This window comes from Neoarius graeffei, chromosome 2 (genome assembly GCF_027579695.1).
Source record: "Neoarius graeffei isolate fNeoGra1 chromosome 2, fNeoGra1.pri, whole genome shotgun sequence".
Taxonomy (NCBI): domain Eukaryota; kingdom Metazoa; phylum Chordata; class Actinopteri; order Siluriformes; family Ariidae; genus Neoarius; species Neoarius graeffei.
In genome coordinates, this window is record NC_083570.1 from 12,690,035 (window position 1) to 12,709,118 (window position 19,084).

Below are 19,084 nucleotides of genomic sequence, written 5' to 3' on the forward strand. Positions count from 1 at the left end.
TTGTCGTTGTTCGAGGCCTGGTCCTGAGCAGAAAACAGCAGCAAACTCACAAGACCTTGTGTGTCTTAGCTCTCCTGCTCAGGCCCGTCACCATGCCGACTGGGGCCAGTAAGGGAGCGGGGGGGGGGGCTGCTGTCTCAAGCACACACATAAATCATGCTCAAAATTTCAAACTTCAACTCTGTTTTCAGCCACAAATTTCACACTACAGACATAATTTTCTCAAAAGTAGTAGTCACACTTGTCCTGATTCACACAATGTGTTTACCTAACCAATAGGATTTACAGTTTTTGAATGAGAAGCCTCAAAGTGAGGAGAGCGCAGGCGAGCGGCCTCATTGACTCCCATTATAAACGTGGCTGAAAAGTCACTCGTTTTTAACTCGCTGTAGCGTCCTCATTTTTTACACTAGGGACAAAAAAAATACATCTGTGTGTTCAGGCAACCCTTCTAGCGCTCACTGTGAAAGAATTTTGTTAATAGCTGCTTTCGTTTTCGAGTTATTCGTCCTGAGCAGAAAACTGACAAGATCTTGTGTGTCTTAGCGCTCCTGCTCAGGCCCGTCGCCATGCTGACTGGGGCCAGTGAGGGAGCAGAGAGGGGGGAGGGGCTGCTGTCTCAAGCACACACATAAATCATGGCATTGTAGCTTCATAGCAGGTCACACATTCACGGCCAGCGAACATGCGTGACCGAATTGCTTCGCGCACTGTATCCTCTCACAATTTCCCCCGGGGAATTGTCCGGTCTAGTTTAATTTTCTCTTCGCACAACCACTCAATTGATGTCTGTCCATTTTTCATTTCTACCACGGTTTTTAAAAAATTGATACATTTCACCGTAGGTGGACTGGCTCAACTGACAGGTTGAGGAAAGGGGGGTTAATGGTCATATAGGACACTCTTGCTCAGAATTATGATTATTGTTGTTGTTGTTCTTATGAAATTAGTGTTCATAATGAATTATAGTGGTGCTTGAAAGTTTGTGAACCCTTTAGAATTTTCTATATTTCTGCATAAATATGATCTAAAACATCATCAGATTTTCACACAAGTCCTAAAAGTAGATAAAGAGAACCCAGTTAAACAAATGAGACAAAAATATTATACTTGGTCATTTATTTATTGAGGAAAATGATCCAATATTACATATCTGTGAGTGGCAAAAGTATGTGAACCTTTGCTTTCAGTGTCTGGTGTGACCCCCTTGTGCAGTAATAACTGCAACTCAATGTTCCCGGTAACTGTCAATCAGTCCTGCACACCGGCTTGGAGGAATTTTAGCCCATTCCTCCGTACAGAACAGCTTTAACTCTGGGATGTTGGTGGGTTTCCTCACATGAACTGCTCGCTTCAGGTCCTTCCACAACATTTCGATAGGATTAAGGTCAGGACTTTGACTTGGCCATTCCAAAACATTAACTTTATTCTTCTTTAACCATTCTTTGGTAGAACGGCTTGTGTGCTTAGGGTCGTTGTCTTGCTGCATGACTCACCTTCTCTTGAGATTCAGTTCATGGACAGATGTCCTGACATTTTCCTTTAGAATTCGCTGGTATAATTCAGAATTCATTGTTCCATCAATGATGGCAAGCCGTCCTGGACCAGATGCAGCAAAACAGGCCCAAACCGTGATACTACCACCACCATGTTTCACAGATGGGATAAGGTTCTTATGCTGGAATGCAGTGTTTTCCTTTCTCCAAATATAATGCTTCTCATTTAAAGCAAAAATTTCTAATTTGATCTCATCCATCCACAAAACATTTTTCTAATAGCCTTCTGGCTTGTCCATATTATCTTTAGCAAACTGCAGATGAGCAGCAATGTTCTTTTGGAGAGCAGTGGCTTTCTCCTTGCAACCCTGCCATGCACACCATTGTTGTTCAGTGTTCTCCTGATGGTGGACTCATGAACATTAACATTAGCCAATGTGAGAGAGGCCTTCAGTTGCTTCGAAGTTACCCTGGGGTCCTTTGTGACCTCGCCTACTATTACACACCTTGCTCTTGGAGTGATCTTTGTTGGTTGACCACTCCTGGGTAGGGTAACAGTGGTCTTTAATCTCCTCCATTTGTACTCAATCTGTCTGACTGTGGATTAGTGGAGTCCAAACTCTTTAGAGATGGTTTTGTAACCTTTTCCAGCCTGATGAGCATCAACAACACTTTTTCTGAGGTCCTCAGAAATCTCCTTTGTTCATGCCATGATACACTTCCACAAACATGTGTTGTGAAGATCATACTTTGATAGGTCCCTGTTCTTTAAATAAAACAGGGTGCCCACTCACACCTGATTGTCATCCCATTGATTGAAAACACCAGACTCTAATTTCACCTTAAAATTAACTGCTAATCCTAGAGGTTCACATACTTTTGCCACTCGCAGATATGTAATATTGGATCATTTTCCTCAATAAATAAATGACCAAGTATAATATTTTTGTCTCATTTGTTTAACTGGGTTCTCTTTATCTACTTTTAGGACTTGTGTGAAAATCTGATGATGTTTTGGGTCATATTTATACAGAAATATAGAAAATTCTAAAGGGTTCACAAACTGTCAAGCACCACTGTACATATGACTATTTAACAATGTCAAGTGTATAACCATTTTAAGTGTACAAACATTCACGAAAAATATTTTTAAAGTTTCTGTCATGTGGTGCCCCCCCACTGGCTGTGAGTGGTTAGTGCCCCTGGGCACTGTGCCGCAGGCCCATATAGTTAATCCGGCCTTGCGGCCTTGACCCTTACGCACAGAGATCCTTCCAGATTCTCTGAATCTTTTGATGATATTACGCACTGTAGATGACGATATGTTCAAACTCTTTGCAATTTTACACTGTCGAACTCCTTTCTGATATTGCTCCACTATTTGTCGGCACAGAGTTAGGGGGATTGGTGATCCTCTTCCCATCTTTACTTCTGAGAGCTGCTGCCACTCCAAGATGCTCTTTTTATACCCAGTCATGTTAATGACCTATTGCCAATTGACCTAATGAGTTGCAATTTGGTCCTCCAGCTGTTCCTTTTTTGTACCTTTAACTTTTCCAGCCTCTTATTGCCCCTGTCCCAACTTTTTTGAGATGTGTTGCTGTCATGAAATTTCAAATGAGCCAATATTTGGCATGAAATTTCAAAATGTCTCACTTTCGACATTTGATATGTTGTCTATGTTCTATTGTGAATACAATATCAGTTTTTGAGATTTGTAAATTATTGCATTCCGTTTTTATTTACAATTTGTACTTTGTCCCAACTTTTTTGGAATTGGGGTTGTATACTTTTGGCCCTGTGTTGATTTCAGAAAACCCAAAGAAAATTGTGCACTGAAATCTAGTTGTTTTTTTTTTAAAGATGCATGCTGTACAATTATTCTGCCACAGAAAAAGAACAGTTCAGAGAAATCATTGAAAGCCCAAATACTGCCATGACATTCATATCCAAGATCACATTCAGGTCACTGTATAGCATTGTGTTTGCCAATGAAATGCTCACCCAGGGCTCTGCACACGTCATCGTATTTCTTCCTCTGGTCATTTTTAGGATCAACACAATTTGTTCCTTTCATTCTCTTCTTCCCCTATTCACTACATCAATCGCTGTCCAACTGAAGAGCACACCCCAGTGTCCAGATGTTCCACTACACAGGCTTTCTGTGTTACAAAGGTCAGTCGGTCAGACTCATCTCATTATCTCTAGCCGCTTTATCCTGTTCTACAGGGTCGCAGGCAAGCTGGAGCCTATCCCAGCTGACTACGGGCGAAAGGCAGGGTACACCCTGGACAAGTCGCCACGTCATCACAGGGCTGACACATAGACACAGACAACCATTCACACTCACATTCACACCTACGGTCAATTTAGAGTCACCAGTTAACCTAACCTGCATGTCTTTGGACTGTTGGACAGGCTTTCTGTGTTACAAAGGTCAGTCGGTCAGACTGTGGAATGTATCTTTGTTAGCCAGGTTAGAAAGTCAGTACTCTCTCATTCCAATATTTTATGGACATGACACACACAAGTGCATAATCCCATGACAAATATTTTTCTAAAGTCATGGAGAAATTATGCTGCACTGCTTTGCCTCAATTTATGATCTTACACTGCGGGGTCTTTCTGACACTAGGCTCCATTAAGCTGAGGCGAGGAACAATTTACGAGTTCACATATTTAGAGGATCTTGTGTGGAATCATCTTGTGTTTCTTCACGACTGATTGTTATCATTGTAAAAGTGCATAGCGTGCTAAACACAGAAATGCCATTGTGTGGTTAAAACTGTAAGATGTCATATGGTGGGAAATACAAGCGATTCAGTTTAATTTCAAATTCAGCAGAAGTTGTGCTTTAGCCAATGAGAAGCCTCCATTGGGCAGCCAATCAGAAGTCTGTGTTCAAGCAAACGTCCTTTTAAAATGATATGAACAGGAGCCGCCATTTTGTTTTGGGGCGCTTCTAGGGGTGGGTCCCTTGTAGTGGGACAGAGTTTAAAAATGACTGGTGGAAGTTTAGACTTCAGTGTGTATCCTGGATATCACTCAGTGCTCAAATTGTTTTATACAATAAAAGAAAAGAGCTTCAATGTGATTCCTTTCATGTCAGTGTATTTTTGGCTATGTTTAAGGTTCAGACTTCCACAACATAACACATCATGAAGGAAAACACCAATCACACATGATCTCTGTACTCCTTCTCTCTCTCTCACTCATTCTTTTCCCCTCCCTTTCTCTCTCTCTCACACACATGCACAGAAGCAGGAAGTGACTCCTCATTTCAGAGAAAACAAAACTCAGTCTCTCTCTCTCGCATTGTGTGAGTTCAAGAAAATGGCCGAAGCCAGTATTTCAGTAGATCAGGACCAGTTCCTCTGTTCAGTGTGTCTGGACCTACTGAAGGATCCAGTGACGATCCACTGTGGTCACAGTTTCTGTAAGGTGTGTATTAATGACTGCTGGGATCAGGATGATAAGAGCGGAGTTTATCGCTGTCCTCAGTGCAGAGACACTTTCACACCAAGGCCTGTTCTACGCAGAAACAACATGCTGGCTGAAGTGGTGGAGAAACTGAAGAAGACTGAAGTCCAAGCTGCTTCTCCTGCTCACTGTTACGCTGGACCTGGAGATGTGGAGTGTGATTTCTGCACCGGGAGAAAACACAAAGCTGTCAAGTCCTGTCTGATGTGTCTGGCCTCCTTTTGTGAGACTCATCTGAAACCTCACTATGAAGTTTCTTCCTGGAAAAAGCACAAGTTAGTTGAAGCTTCTGGAAATCTACAAGAGAAGATCTGCTCTGAGCATGATAAAGTACTGGAGATCTACTGTCGTACTGACCAAAGCTTCATCTGTTATCTGTGTATGACGGATGAACACAAAAGCCACGACACCGTCTCAGTTAAAGCATACAGAAGTGAAAAACAGGTGAGAAATGCAAGTCTAATTAATTCAGAGTCATTTCATACAGTTTACATTTCTAATCTAAAGTGGCTGAAGGTTTTCACTCCATGTAGAAGCCACACCTTATTTCACTTCTTTAATCTTTCGGTCTCCGTCTTTAAACAACTGATTGATTGATTGATTGATTGATTGATTGATTTGTTCTGAACAGTAAAGAAAAAAATCAAAATAAAAAAATGCAATGATCAAAACATAGTCATGAACAAACGGGATAGCGTAGTTGCAAGGCAATAACATAATAATGTTCGGAAAGGATCAGGAAGAAGTAAATAACTTATCAAATCCTAACCCTCTATACCACCGTTAATCAAACATCACTTTCCGCCATAATAAAAAAAATATATATATATATATATATATATATATATATATATATATATATATATATATATATATATTAGGGTGCATCAGTTGCCCCCTAAAAATGAAAAGTTCCTCCAATCATGATGCATTTTTGTTTTTATGTTCCTTTTGGTAAAAAAACACACTGGGTGAAATATTTTGACAAAATTCAAAAGTTTAATGGTGGCACCAGGAGCTCAAAGTTATGGAAAAAGCTGCTATTTTATGACAAAATTTCTATCACTTTTCATGAAGCATTATGGTACCTTATAGAGTATACCAAATATCTTAGATACACATTTTTAGTACATATTCTAAATCTATTATCAAGCACAGTTTGAGTTTTAGCTGTTCATTGAATCATTGTTCAACTACTTTTAAACAATACAAATGTGTTATGAATCACATTAATGCTTCTCAATCCCTTGCAAAGGTTCTTAACATGATCTCTGGGTCACAAGAAATCAATAAATGGAGTCCAACATTGTGATTCAAACCTCATGCGAAAACATAAAATTAGCGTTTTTTTGGCAAAAAATGAACCTCATGGTGCCACCATTAGACTTTTGAATATGGTAAAAAAAATTTACAGGATGTCTTTATTGGTGAAAAGGAACACCCAAACAAAAATGCATCAGATTTTATGAAAGTGAGGGCAACTGATGCACCCTCATCGGTATCGATTATCTTACAGTCCCGATAGCCATCACTGGTATCTATCCAAGTCCTCGATGTTTCGTATGACCAGAACTCTCGCCTCCTCTGGTGTACCGTTCAGCTTAATGAATACTTTGCAGTTGGTTATCCATGTAGATTGATTTTATTTTCTTTCTTCAGATAACGTGCTTCTCTGGTGATGTCAGCATTGCGTTTTGTCAGGTGCTCATTGATGTAGACGTTTGTACTTTTCAGTTTCCTTCCTTGTTTCAGCAATGCAGCTTTATGTTTTCGATTGACGAATCTCATTATGATGGCAGTGTTTTCCTTGTCTCTCCTGGGTAGAATGTGTCAGGCCTCGATGTTGCTGCAATCAATCGATTCCCTTTGAGTGTAGGAATGCCAACACTTGTTACTCCACAGAGTTGCTGCCCAGTTTGTCAGATTCTCCCTCCCTTGTCACCATTTTTGCATATGACCTGGGTTTAATCTGAATCCCAGTGACGATGACGTCGTTCATCCTGGTGTGCTGTTCCAGTTCAGTAACTCTGCTTTCCAGGTGGGCGAAGCGCCGCCGGTCCTTCTCGGCGTTCTGCAGCCTTACCCTAGGCTGACACTTGCATGACTTTTGGCCACGATTTTGTCGTGGCAAGTCGTGCCATTTTGGGGCACGAACTGGGAGGCTCCCGCACTGTTCACGACTAGTTCACGCATAGTTCACGACGAGTTCACGAATGCGTGCCCGTCCACATTCACGAACTGGCACGACGAGTTCACGCATAGTTTGCGCATAGTTTACGCACTTCCCGCATTGGCACGACGAGTTTGCGCAATTCGGACGGTGTCGTGCCAACTTGGACACGCCTGTGTCATGCACAACCTCATCCTCATCAGATACCCACACACAATTTCAGAAGTGGACCGCGAAGATCCGGACACACATGATCTGATCCCTGGTGGATGGAGGACTGACCGACACCTGCAGGGGCTGCTGCCTCTAACCGGCCATCATACCCAGAAGGATGCAAAGGATCAGTGAGACTACCTGTCACATTACTACATGTCCCCTGCTGGTGCTGTCCCTTGGCAAGAAAGAATGGTAGTAGCTTCATGAGCTGCATCCACAGTTGTTCCATTTTTGAAATAAAAGAAACGAAACCCCCCCCCAAAAAAAAGTCATGAAGGAATAGAAAATAAAAGACATTAAAGAAAAAAGCAAGAAAAAAAATTGTGAATGGCGAGAAGTGTCCGGGAAGCCCTATATATACCCCCGCACCGACGCGAGCGCCACTGTCGCGCAGTAGTCGTGAACTGCTCGTGAACTGCTCGTGCCATGCGCAAACTGTTCGTGAAGTGCGTAAACTAGTCGTGAACTGCTTGTGCCATCAATGCGTGACCGTGTCAGTGGGAAGGCACGGCCACGCTGCGACGCGCACCAATTCGTGAACATGTCGTGAACTACTCGTGAATTTGACGTGAGCTGTTCGTGAACTATGCATGGCAGTTCGTGACAGTCGTGGCATGGCGCGCACTTCCACGCACTGGCACGGCGCGCACTTCCACGCACTGGCACGCATCCTCCCGCATCATCCCGAAGAGTTCACGAGGAGATCACGAACAGTTTGCGCATAGTTCACGACCCGGTCGTGAAATTTTGTCGTGACCAAAATTTTGAACATTTCAAAATTCTCGTCCTGACATGGCACGCAGTCACGACGGGTTTACGCACACTTCACGCCAGTTTACGACTAGTTTGCGCACTGGCACGACTCGAGTCATGCCAATGCGTGCCACGGAATCGTGCAAGTGTCAGCGTACCCTTAGCGACTTCACTTCCGTCACCAGGTCCATGATGGTTTTCTGTTGTTGTTTAACAACAAGTGACTTTTTAATGTCCTCGCCTTCCTCGGCTGTAAAGTTCTTTTTTGGAGGCATAATTCACCAATAAAGCCATCCAATTAGTTGAAATGTTTGGGGAGTCGTTTCCTCACCTCACTGCCTTTACTAGGACTGTTCATACATTCACATGATGAGTTTGATCAGTTCTGGCTTCTGATTGGTTGAAATGAAAATCTGCTCTTTGGGGATTAGATTGGACAACCTCCTGCTTTACTCAGATTTAGGATGATATTTTTATCGTAATAATGATAATAATGTTGAAATGAGTTTAAGTTAATGGTGGAGTTGTTGATGCAAAGCAACATGATATTCTGACAATCATGTCAACGGACTCAGTTTTATTCATAATAAAAAACACATCAAGGAATAAAAGTTGTTGCGGTTATTTGTGATGTGACCCAGTGGTTCTCACTCATAGTCCTGAAATACTAAAATACATTTGAGTGTTTAACTTCAGTAAACTTTAAAACCCCCGACATCCAGCCTTTTACACTTTAATAAGGTGCTCCGTAGAACCCGAGTGAACTTTAACCCTTTATCTGCAGTTAATATTCACCCACTGAGCTCATAACCTCATCATGTATAAACAGTGAAATGGATTTTATTTGTCCTCAGAGTGAGTTAAAGGAGGAGCAGATGAAATCCCAGCAGAGACTCCAGGAGAAGCAGAAGAAGGTGCAGGAGCTGAAACAGGCTGTGAACACTATAAAGGTGAGCAGTGAGCAGAGACAGAGCTGCTCCTAGAAACACACACAACATGGACAACGAGTCATTTACAGCCCCAGTAAGAGAGGGAATGATAGATGAGCTTTAAATCATGTGTGTGTGTGTGTGTGTGTGTGTGTGTGTGTGTGTGTGTGTGTGTGTGTGTGTGTCCTAACAGCACAGTGCACAGACAGCAGTGGAGGACAGTGAGAGGATCTTTACTGAGCTGATCAGCTCCATGGAGAAAAAGCGCTCGGAGGTGACGGAGCTGATCAGAGATCAGGAGAAGGCTGAACTGAGTCGAGCTGAACGACTCCTGGAGCAACTGGAGCAGGAGATTGCTGATCTTCAGAGGAGAGTCACTGAGCTGGAGCAGCTTTCACACACACACGATCACATCCATTTCCTCCAGGTAACACTCACTGTCTGATCTACAGAGCCAGCTGTTCCTCACACACTCTCTCAAAATCTGTTCTTCACCTAATATCAGACGAGGTACTTCAGATTATCAACACCTCCTTACGAACTGGCATGTTTCCCTCATCTCTGAAAAAAGCGGTTGTAAAACCCCTACTGAAAAAGAATAACCTGGATGTCTCAGTACTCAACAACTACAGGCCCATATCCAATTTGCCATTCGTTGGTAAAATAATTGAAAAAATTGTTTTTAATCAATTAACTGCCTTCCTGACATTAAACGGATGTTTTGATAAGTTTCAGTCAGGTTTTCGTGCCAATCATAGCACTGAAACAGCTCTTACTAAAGTCATGAATGACCTACGTCTTAATTCTGATGCTGGTAAAACATCAGTCTTGGTGCTTTTAGACTTAAGTGCTGCATTTGACACGGTAGATCATTCCATACTGTTACATCGACTGGAGCATTGGGTTGGATTTACTGGTATAGTAATCAACTGGTTAAAATCTTACCTACAACAAAGATTTTTTTATGTGGCCATTGGAGGCCACAGTTCATCACCCGTGTCCTTGAACTGTGGGGTTCCCCAGGGCTCAATCCTGGGACCATTACTATTCAACCTTTATATGCTCCCACTTGGACAAATTATTAAGAATAACTCAATAAACTTCCATAGCTATGCAGATGACACTCAGCTTTACTTAGCTATGTCACCTAATGACTATGCCCCTTTTGAGTCTCTTCATAGATGCATTGACCAAATTAACAAATGGATGTCTTACAATTTTCTTCAGCTGAACGCAGATAAAACTGAAGCAATTATATTTGGCAAAAAGGAGGAAAGGCTTAGGATTGCCACTGTTCTTGAAACTAAGGGGCTTAAAGCAAAGGATACTGTCAAAAACCTTGGTGTCCTTATTGACAGCGAACTTAACTTCAACAGTCATATGAAAGTGGTAAAAAAGTCTGCATTCTATCACCTAAAAAACATTTCTAAACTCAGGGGTCTCATGTCAAAACATGATCTAGAAAAACTTATTCATGCTTTCATCTCCAGTAGGGTTGATTACTGCAATAGCCTTTTCACAGGTCTTCCAAAAAAGACCATCAAAGAGCTTCAACTAATCCAAAATGCAGCAGCAAGGGTTCTTACAAGAACAAAAAGGGTAGTCCATATCACTCCAATCCTAAGGTCTCTGCACTGGCTCCCAGTGAGCTATAGAATTGACTTTAAAGCATTACTTCTTCTATTTAAAACATTAAATGGGATGGGACCCAGCTACCTATTGGATATGTTTCAATTATATGCACCAACTAGGTCTCTATGATCACAGGAGAAAAACTTGCTAGTAATACCAGCTGTCAAAACGAAGTGTGGTGAAGCAGCCTTTAGTTGCTATGCTGCTAAGCTTTGGAACCAACTTCCAGATGATATCAAAAATGCTCCTACTGTTGTTAGTTTTAAATCCAGGCTCAAGACAAAGCTGTTTTCAGATGCTTTCACTTGATTAATTTTTACCTAAGTAATTAATTTCCTTTAACATAATTTCTTTTAATTTTGATTTTAATGATTTTACTTTCTTTATTTTAATTTCTTTTTAATCTTGGATTTTAATGATTTTACTTTTACTTTAATTCTTTGTTACTGTGATCCTCGTAGATTTTGTCTGCGGGACGATTTTTTGATGATCCTCGTAGATTTTGTCTGCGGGACGATTTAATTTGGTGATCCTCGTAGATTGTGTCTGCGGGACGATTTTTGGTGATCCTTGTGGAAGAGCCACGGTAAGAGCGCGCTTTATGTGATCCTCATAGATTTTGTCTGCGGGACGATTTTTGGTGATCCTCGTAGATTTTGTCTGCGGGACGATTTTATTTGGTGATCCTCGTAGATTTTGTCTGCGGGACGATTTTATTTGGTGATCCTCGTAGATTGTGTCTGCGGGACAATTTTATTTGGTGATCCTCATAGATTTTGTCTGCGGGACGATTTTTGGTGATCCTCGTGGAAGAGCCACGGGAAGAGCGCGCTTTATGAGTTAAACCCATAATCATAATTAATCTCGAGGCTGATTGCTTTTTTGAACTTTTATTTCATTTTATTATTTTATTTCTACTATTGTTTAATTCTTATTTTTCTTCCCCAATTATTTTATGTAATTTTATTTTCTATTGTTTACTGTTCTGCTTTTACTTCTGTAAAGCACATTGAACTGCCACTGTGTATGAAATGTGCTATATAAATAAACTTGCCTTGCCTTGCCTTGATTTGCTCTGATGTTATTCGTTCCTTTGGTACACTTTTTTTAACTTCATGATGTTTCTTTCTTTCTCTCTGTAGAGTTTCCAGTCTCTCTGTCTCTCTTCTGGACGTGAGGACTTAACCAGCATCACTGTCAATCAACATCTCTCATTTGATGGAGTGAGGAAATCTCTCTCTGCTCTGAAAAAGAGACTCGAGGAATTCTGCCAGGAGGAACTCGTCAAAATCCCTGAACATGGTAAGAGGATCTGTTCCTGCTGGAGTGAGGGAAGTCTTTATTTGCTCGGTGACAGAGTGATGTCGAGGTGTCAGTCTTTGTTCCTGAGCACCAAAGCACTGCACAGGTTAGAGTTTTTAACACTCACCTGATTCGAGTCTTGATGATGAACTGCTGATGTGAATGAGTTTGTGTTCGAGCTGAGAAACTCTGCACTCTGGTGCTTCAAGACTGAAGTGTGACGTCTGATCTACACACATTTCTGATCTACACACAAGTGATGATTTACACAAATGTCTGATTTTATGGGTTTTACCATCAGACCATTTTATTTCTGTCTCCACAGTTGAAGACGTTCAGATTTTACTCTCAGAGCCAAAGAGCAGAGATGAGTTTCTGAAATGTACGTCTACACACACACACACACACACACACGCGCGTCTAGAACACGCGCGCGCACACACACGTGACTACAACACGCACAAATACACTTACACATCTACAATGTGCACAAACATACACACGTGTCTAGAACACGCAAAAGCAAACACACACATCTACAACATGAACACACACACACACGACATGCGCAAAAACACACCCACACGTAGAACATGCACAAAACACACACACGTGCGTACAACATTCACAAACACACAAACATGTACAATATGCATAAACATATACACGTCTTTGTAACACGCGCACACACACACGTCTATGACATACACAAACACGTGTCTAGAACATGCACACACGCACACGTGTCTAGAACATGCACAATCACACACGTCTGCAACACACACATGCACACGTGTCTACAACCTGCACAAACGCACGCGCACACACATATCTACAACATGCAGAAACACACACGTGTCTACAACATTTACAAAGACACACGCATGTCTACAAGATGTACGAAGGCACACACACGTACAATATGCTGAAACACACACGTACGACATGCACAAACACACATACACAAATGTAGAACATGCACAAACATACACACGTCTATCCAGAAGACACACACACACACACACACACGTTGACCATGCACAAACCCACACACACACGTACAATATGCAGTCCCCCCAGGATTTCGCGGGCATTTTTTGTGATTGTTGTGGGATAAAATGTCTGATGTTCCGGGGGGTTTTCCAAAAAGTTGTGATGAAAGTTGCGGTGTTTTTTAGGTTTTTGTTGTGATTACATTGCGGGAGGAAGTGAAAGTTGCGAGAAATTGTGATTTTCTCTTTTTGTGATTAAAATTGAGTGATATGGTAAATATTAAGTCATTACTGAAAAACTATTGATTAAAAAAACAAAGACACTGAGAAATGGTCCTATAAACAACCTTACGAATATAAAAGATTACCAGGACTACAAAAATGCAGAAAAATAGGCTTTACTTATCCAAATGCACCTGTTGGTTCAAAAGTTAAAGAGCATAGAACCTCACAGCACAACATGAAGTTACCTTAAAATATAATATAAATGCCTCAGCTTTCATGTAAGAAAAAAAACCCTATTAATACTAGTACTGTGTGCAGGCAGTCTCTCCTGAAGACTAAATTAAACAATAATTATAAACTAATAAAATAAATGACTCAGGCTTCATAGAAGAAAAAAACAATTTGAACAGAATCTCACAGTATGATGCTGAAGCTGCCTAAACAATGGAAAATAAAATACCATTTTGGCAAAAATGTTGGCATCCATTAATTTCTTGTATTAAGTAAAAAAATAATGTAAAGTGCACACAGTCCTTCACTGTAAACATAACACACTTTCAGTAACAGAATTTAAGCCTACATAAACACTGACTCGCACAGCGTTGCTGATTTTTTTCAGCCCAAAATATGTTCAAAACCCGCCAAAATGCACTTAAAATCGCCCAATCTGGCAACGCTGCGCACATGCTGCTTCTCTTGAACGGAAACACGGAAGTAAGGTGGAAGGTAGTTTGTCGACGCCAACGATTGGTCAAATTTGCGGGAAAGTTGCGGTGATTGGATATAATTGCAGCCCCGCTCTGAATTCGCAGGGATTGGTTGAATTTGCGTTGAAGTTGCAAATCGCAACATCGCGAAATCCTGGAGGGCCTGTACAACATGCAAACACACACACACACACACTCCACATAAATCTATGCTGTGATTAATATCTAACATGTTCACATTTCTCATGTGTTTAGATTTCTGTGATCTGACTCTGGATCCCAACACAGTAAATTATCGCCTCATTCTGTCTGAGAAGAACAGAGTGGTGATGCGCAGTGAGAGAAAGCAGCCGTACTCTGATCATCCAGAGAGATTTGACTCCTACAGGCAGGTGTTGTGTAAGGAGAGAGTGTGTGGACGCTGTTACTGGGAGGTGGAGTGGAGCGGTGAGGGATATGTGTACATATCAGTCTCATATAAAGACATCAGAAGGAAAGGTTGGGGTGATGAGTGTGGGTTTGGACTTAACAATCAGTCCTGGAGTCTGCAGTCTTCTTCTTCTTCTTCTTCTTCTCTCTTTTTCTATCACAACAACATTGCGACTGATCTCAGAGTTCCATCCCCCTCCAGAATAGGAGTGTATGTGGATCACAGTGCAGGAACTCTGTCCTTCTACAGCGTCTCTGACACGATGAAGCTCCTCCACAGAGTCCACACCACATTCACTCAGCCTCTATACGCTGGGTTCAGGATCTACTGGTGGAAATCAGGACCAACTGTGAGGTTGTGCGATCCAAAAAAATAATGAGTTTTTGGTGTTTTATAGTCACTAATTTGTTGATTAAAAAAGAACTCCATGCACATTTCCTTATTGATCCTCAATTGTGAAAAAAAATTACGAACATTAAATCATTAAAAACACTAAATGTTAAAACTCTGCATTTAGCATCAGTCTAGAATCATCAGTTACAGATATAAAGGAAATGAAATTGTAAGATCTGAATGTACGGCCAATAAAATATAAAATCTCTACTGATTTTCTGAAATTAGTGCAGCAAAATGCCTGAACTTTCTCTAAAGTCTGTATTTATTGGGTTTTATGTTTGTAAATATAATAATTTGCAATTTGGTAATAATGCTTTGGTTAAAATGTTTACTGACTCTAATAAACCCTTAAAATGTGGATGTTTCGCTCAGAAATATTTCATTACTAATAACCTGTTTTAGTTCTCAGAGAAATGGTTTGTTTTTTCATGAAGATGGAGACCAAAATAAAGCTTTCCAGGAATTTTCAGGATCATCCCCATGTCTTCATGTCTGTTCTTTTTTATGTCTTTAGGGCATCGCCTCTCCAGAATACAATCACAACAACAAACTTTACACAATCCGAGATATTTTAAGATCCACATGAATAAAAAGATGATGTCTGTCCTCCTTGGTAATGGGTTCTAGAAACTGTAGTTACCTGCTATGGCCACTATGGGGCAGTGAAAAAATATCTTGGATCATATCTCAATGTGTATCTTTTTATGTGAAGTATTGTCAGATTTTTTATCATTAATCACTCAAGGGGAAATTTAATAATATCACAGAATTATTACCCAACCTAAACTGACTATCTGTCCACCGAAACGGTTTAATAGTTGTAACAATACTGTAATGAGACTCTTCTATAGATGGTGCTGCAGTGGAGAGGGTGAGCAGCACCAAGTTTCTGGGTGTACACATCTCTGAAGACCTGTCCTGGAGCAACAACACCGCATCACTGGCCAAAAAAGCCCAACAGCATCTGTACTTCCTCCGCAAACTGAGGAGAGCAAGAGCCCCGGCCCCCATCATGCACACTTTCTACAGAGGCACCATCGAGAACATCCTGACCAGCTGCATCACTGTATGGTACGGCACCTGCACCGTGTCCTGCTGCAAGACTCTGCAGCGCATCGTGAGAGCAGCTGAGAGGATCATTGGTGTCTCTCTCCCTTCTCTAATGGATATTTATAACTCCCGCCTCACCCACAAAGCCATCAGGATTGCAGGTGCAGGGTTCCCGCGGGTCCTTAAAAAGTCTTAAATACAACTTTCGGTTTTCAAGGCCTAAAAATGTCTTAAATTGTTTGGAATGACTGGAATTTTCGAAAGGGAGGTATTAAATTTAATATTGGACCGAACGAGTGAACTGTCTCCATCCGGTTTGGGGTATTTTTTTAACCGTAATTTTAAAAGTGACCAGCGTACCTTTTGGGGGCAGCATTGGTTCTGTGCGTTCTGTGCATTCCGTAGATCAAGAACTATCGTTAGGAGGCTACTGGAGGAAGTGTCGTGCGGTGGTTGTGAAGAGTGAGAGATGCGCAGGTAGCTTACGTGGGTGCTAGAAAGTGTTGATAATTATGGGAAGATGTCTGTTTAACGACAAGTCGTTAGGGGATGACAAATACCCCCAAAATAAGGAGAAGAATCGTTTGCGATAAAAAGCGCTGGATCGCACAAATGTGTTTTAAGACGATAATAGAGCCCTGCACTCCCGCGGGACCCGACGCAAAGCAGTGTGGTGCGGGACAAATTTTGAAAGCTCATTGCGGGCACGGGCGGGAGGGGGAGTGTACAATGCGGGCGCAGGCGGGAGAGGTGATAAGCTGCAGTCCCGCTAACTAAAAACGTGTTTAAAATAAAATTTATAAATTATAAATTTATGTCTATCATATATAATTTGTGCTGGATATTTTATTTGGCATTAATAAAAACATTTTAAGATGCCTACATTTACAGATGTGGCCTAATCTCGCATATGTTTCCGATTCCTTTCCGCTCTTCCGTGTTTGAGATCTCCGATCATGGCAGAAGAGCAGAACTCCTCTAGTGAAGCTCACAGTGCTTCAGAAGTAAGTGCTGCTTTAAATGTGAGGAGTGACATATAAGCTGTGTGCAATGTACAATATTCTTAATATCCACTGTAGATTTTGGTAGGTGTGTTGGGTATCTCTGTAAAGCCTCAGCTGCACATGCTGCCTGGCAACGCGCACCCTCGCTACGTGCGCTAGGTGAAGGATCGGTCAGTGGAGAGCTCAGCTAAGCTCAGCATGTTTAATTCCCCAAGCCAATGACAAGAACTTTCGTGAGAAAAAACGCGAACGTCTGCATCATGCGGGATTTGCAGGCGGGAGCAGGATTTGCGGGCGGGAGCGGGACAAAATATGGCGGGCGGGAGCGGGACTGAAAATTCTGTCCCGCGCAGACCTCTACTGTCCACTCTCTCCACTCGGGTCCCATTGATGTTGAAGGGCTTGTAGTTCTTCCCATGCTTTGTGCAGAGGTCAAAAATACAAAATTCCAACAAAATTTAGCAACAGGCAAAATTGAAACATTTGCAAAATCTGCTAGGCCTCTAAGATGCAGAGGACAAAAAACAGCAACAGAGCAGGGCTTAATATTTGCGGTAGTCTGACTGGACAACTAAATGTTCGGTCCGGACAAGTCAAATCCGTACCTGCTTGTCTGATAGGACAAGTAGAATTATTCTCAACTCTCCTGGAAGTTCTGGGAGTCTACCGCATGTTGATAGCAGCTACATCAGATAATTGCATGCTGATCGCTCTGTCTTGTGAAGTAGACCAATTGGTTTTTCTGTGTGGGCGGGCTTTATGTCTTCTCTCCCAGAGAGAGCGAGAGAGAGCACAAGTGCATCCTGATTGGTCTGTCTTGTTAAGTAGACCAATCAGTGTTCTGTGTGGGCAGGCTTTATGTATTCTCTCCCAGACTGAAAGAGAGACAGAGCACATCCTGATTGGTCTGTCTTGTTAAGTAGACCAATCAATGTTTTGTGTGGGTGGGCTTTATGTCTTCTCTCCCAGACCAAGAGTACATCAGTTCAGTGTATCCAGGACTGTCATGGCAGAGTGCCTCAAAAAAACCAAAATACAAAACACCATTCACCTCAGACTACACAAAAGTATCCCCTTGCCTAGCAGGGGTAAAATAATGAGGGTTTTGTGTGCAGTACTATTTGTAACAGTGACTTTATCATTGCCCATGGCAGTGTAAATGATTGTAAAAGACATGTTGAGGTGAGTTTAACACTGTGTCATTTGCTCATGTGCAGATTATTTACATGAGCTGGTGAGCTGCCCAGGCTACATGATAATGCCAGACTCCTTGAAGATTTATTAAAGTAGCAATTGAATATAAAATATGAGTTAAATAATAGTAATGAGCAGTTTACAGTGTCTTGCAAAAGTATTCATTCCCCTTGGTGTTTGTCCTGTTTTGTCGCATTACAAGCTGGAATTAAAATGAATTTTTTTGGGGGGTTAGCACCATTTGATTTACACAACATGCCTACAACTTTAAAGGTGAAAATTGTAGTTTTATTGTGACACAAGCAGTAATTAAGATGCACCCCCCCCCCCCCCCCCCCCCCGAAATCTGGAGTGTGCATAGGTATTCACCCCCTTTTGTATGAAACCCCTAAATAAGAGCTGGTCCAACTAATTCACTTCACAAGTCACATAATTAGTTGATTAAGAGCCACCTGTGTGCAATCAAAGTGTCACATGATCTATCACATGATATCTTGATAAATCAACCTGTTCTGGAAGGACCCTGACTCTGCAACACTACTAAGCAAGCAACATGAGAACCAAGAAGCCTCCAAACAGGTCAGAGACAAAGTTGTGGACAAGTATAGATCAGGGTTGGGTTATAAAAAAAAAATCCCAAACTTTGAATATCCCATGGAGCACCATTAAATCCATTATAGCCAAATGGAAAGAATATGTCACCACTACAAAGCTGACAAGAGAAGGCTGCCAACCAAAACTCACAGATCGGGCAAGGAGGGCATTAATCAGAGATGCAACAAAGACACCAAAGATAACACTGAAGGAACTGCAAAGATCTTTTGCAAGACATTGTACATAAATAGTATAAGAAGTCTCCATATTTTGTCACATTTTCTACATATAGGCCGATCTAATTTGGTTTACAGATGAGAGAAAATTACTCAACAAAGTATTACATATCACCGCTCCAGACAATATAGTAATGGTATCTTATGCTTTTATATCTTTTAGAGACCGCATCTTTCCGGGATTGTTGAAAATCACCATTTTTATAGTAATTATTGCAGAGTTACATCAATAAAGTTCCAACAAAACTAGTTCAATCACCTCAGTGATCCGACCATGT

General features: G+C 41.4%; 1 protein-coding gene across 1 annotated transcript; it reads left to right on the top strand.

The window, feature by feature from the left end:
• Nucleotides 1-4,766: 4,766 nt before the first annotated feature.
• LOC132881055 (tripartite motif-containing protein 16-like) lies at nt 4,767-15,167 on the top strand. The gene is made up of 6 exons (XM_060913827.1): nt 4,767-5,420; nt 8,970-9,065; nt 9,238-9,471; nt 11,819-11,978; nt 12,304-12,360; nt 14,158-15,167. Exons 1-6 carry the CDS (start codon nt 4,830-4,832, stop codon nt 14,706-14,708), a joined length of 1,689 nt encoding a protein of 562 aa, XP_060769810.1. The 5' UTR covers nt 4,767-4,829; the 3' UTR covers nt 14,709-15,167.
• Nucleotides 15,168-19,084: the final 3,917 nt, after the last annotated feature.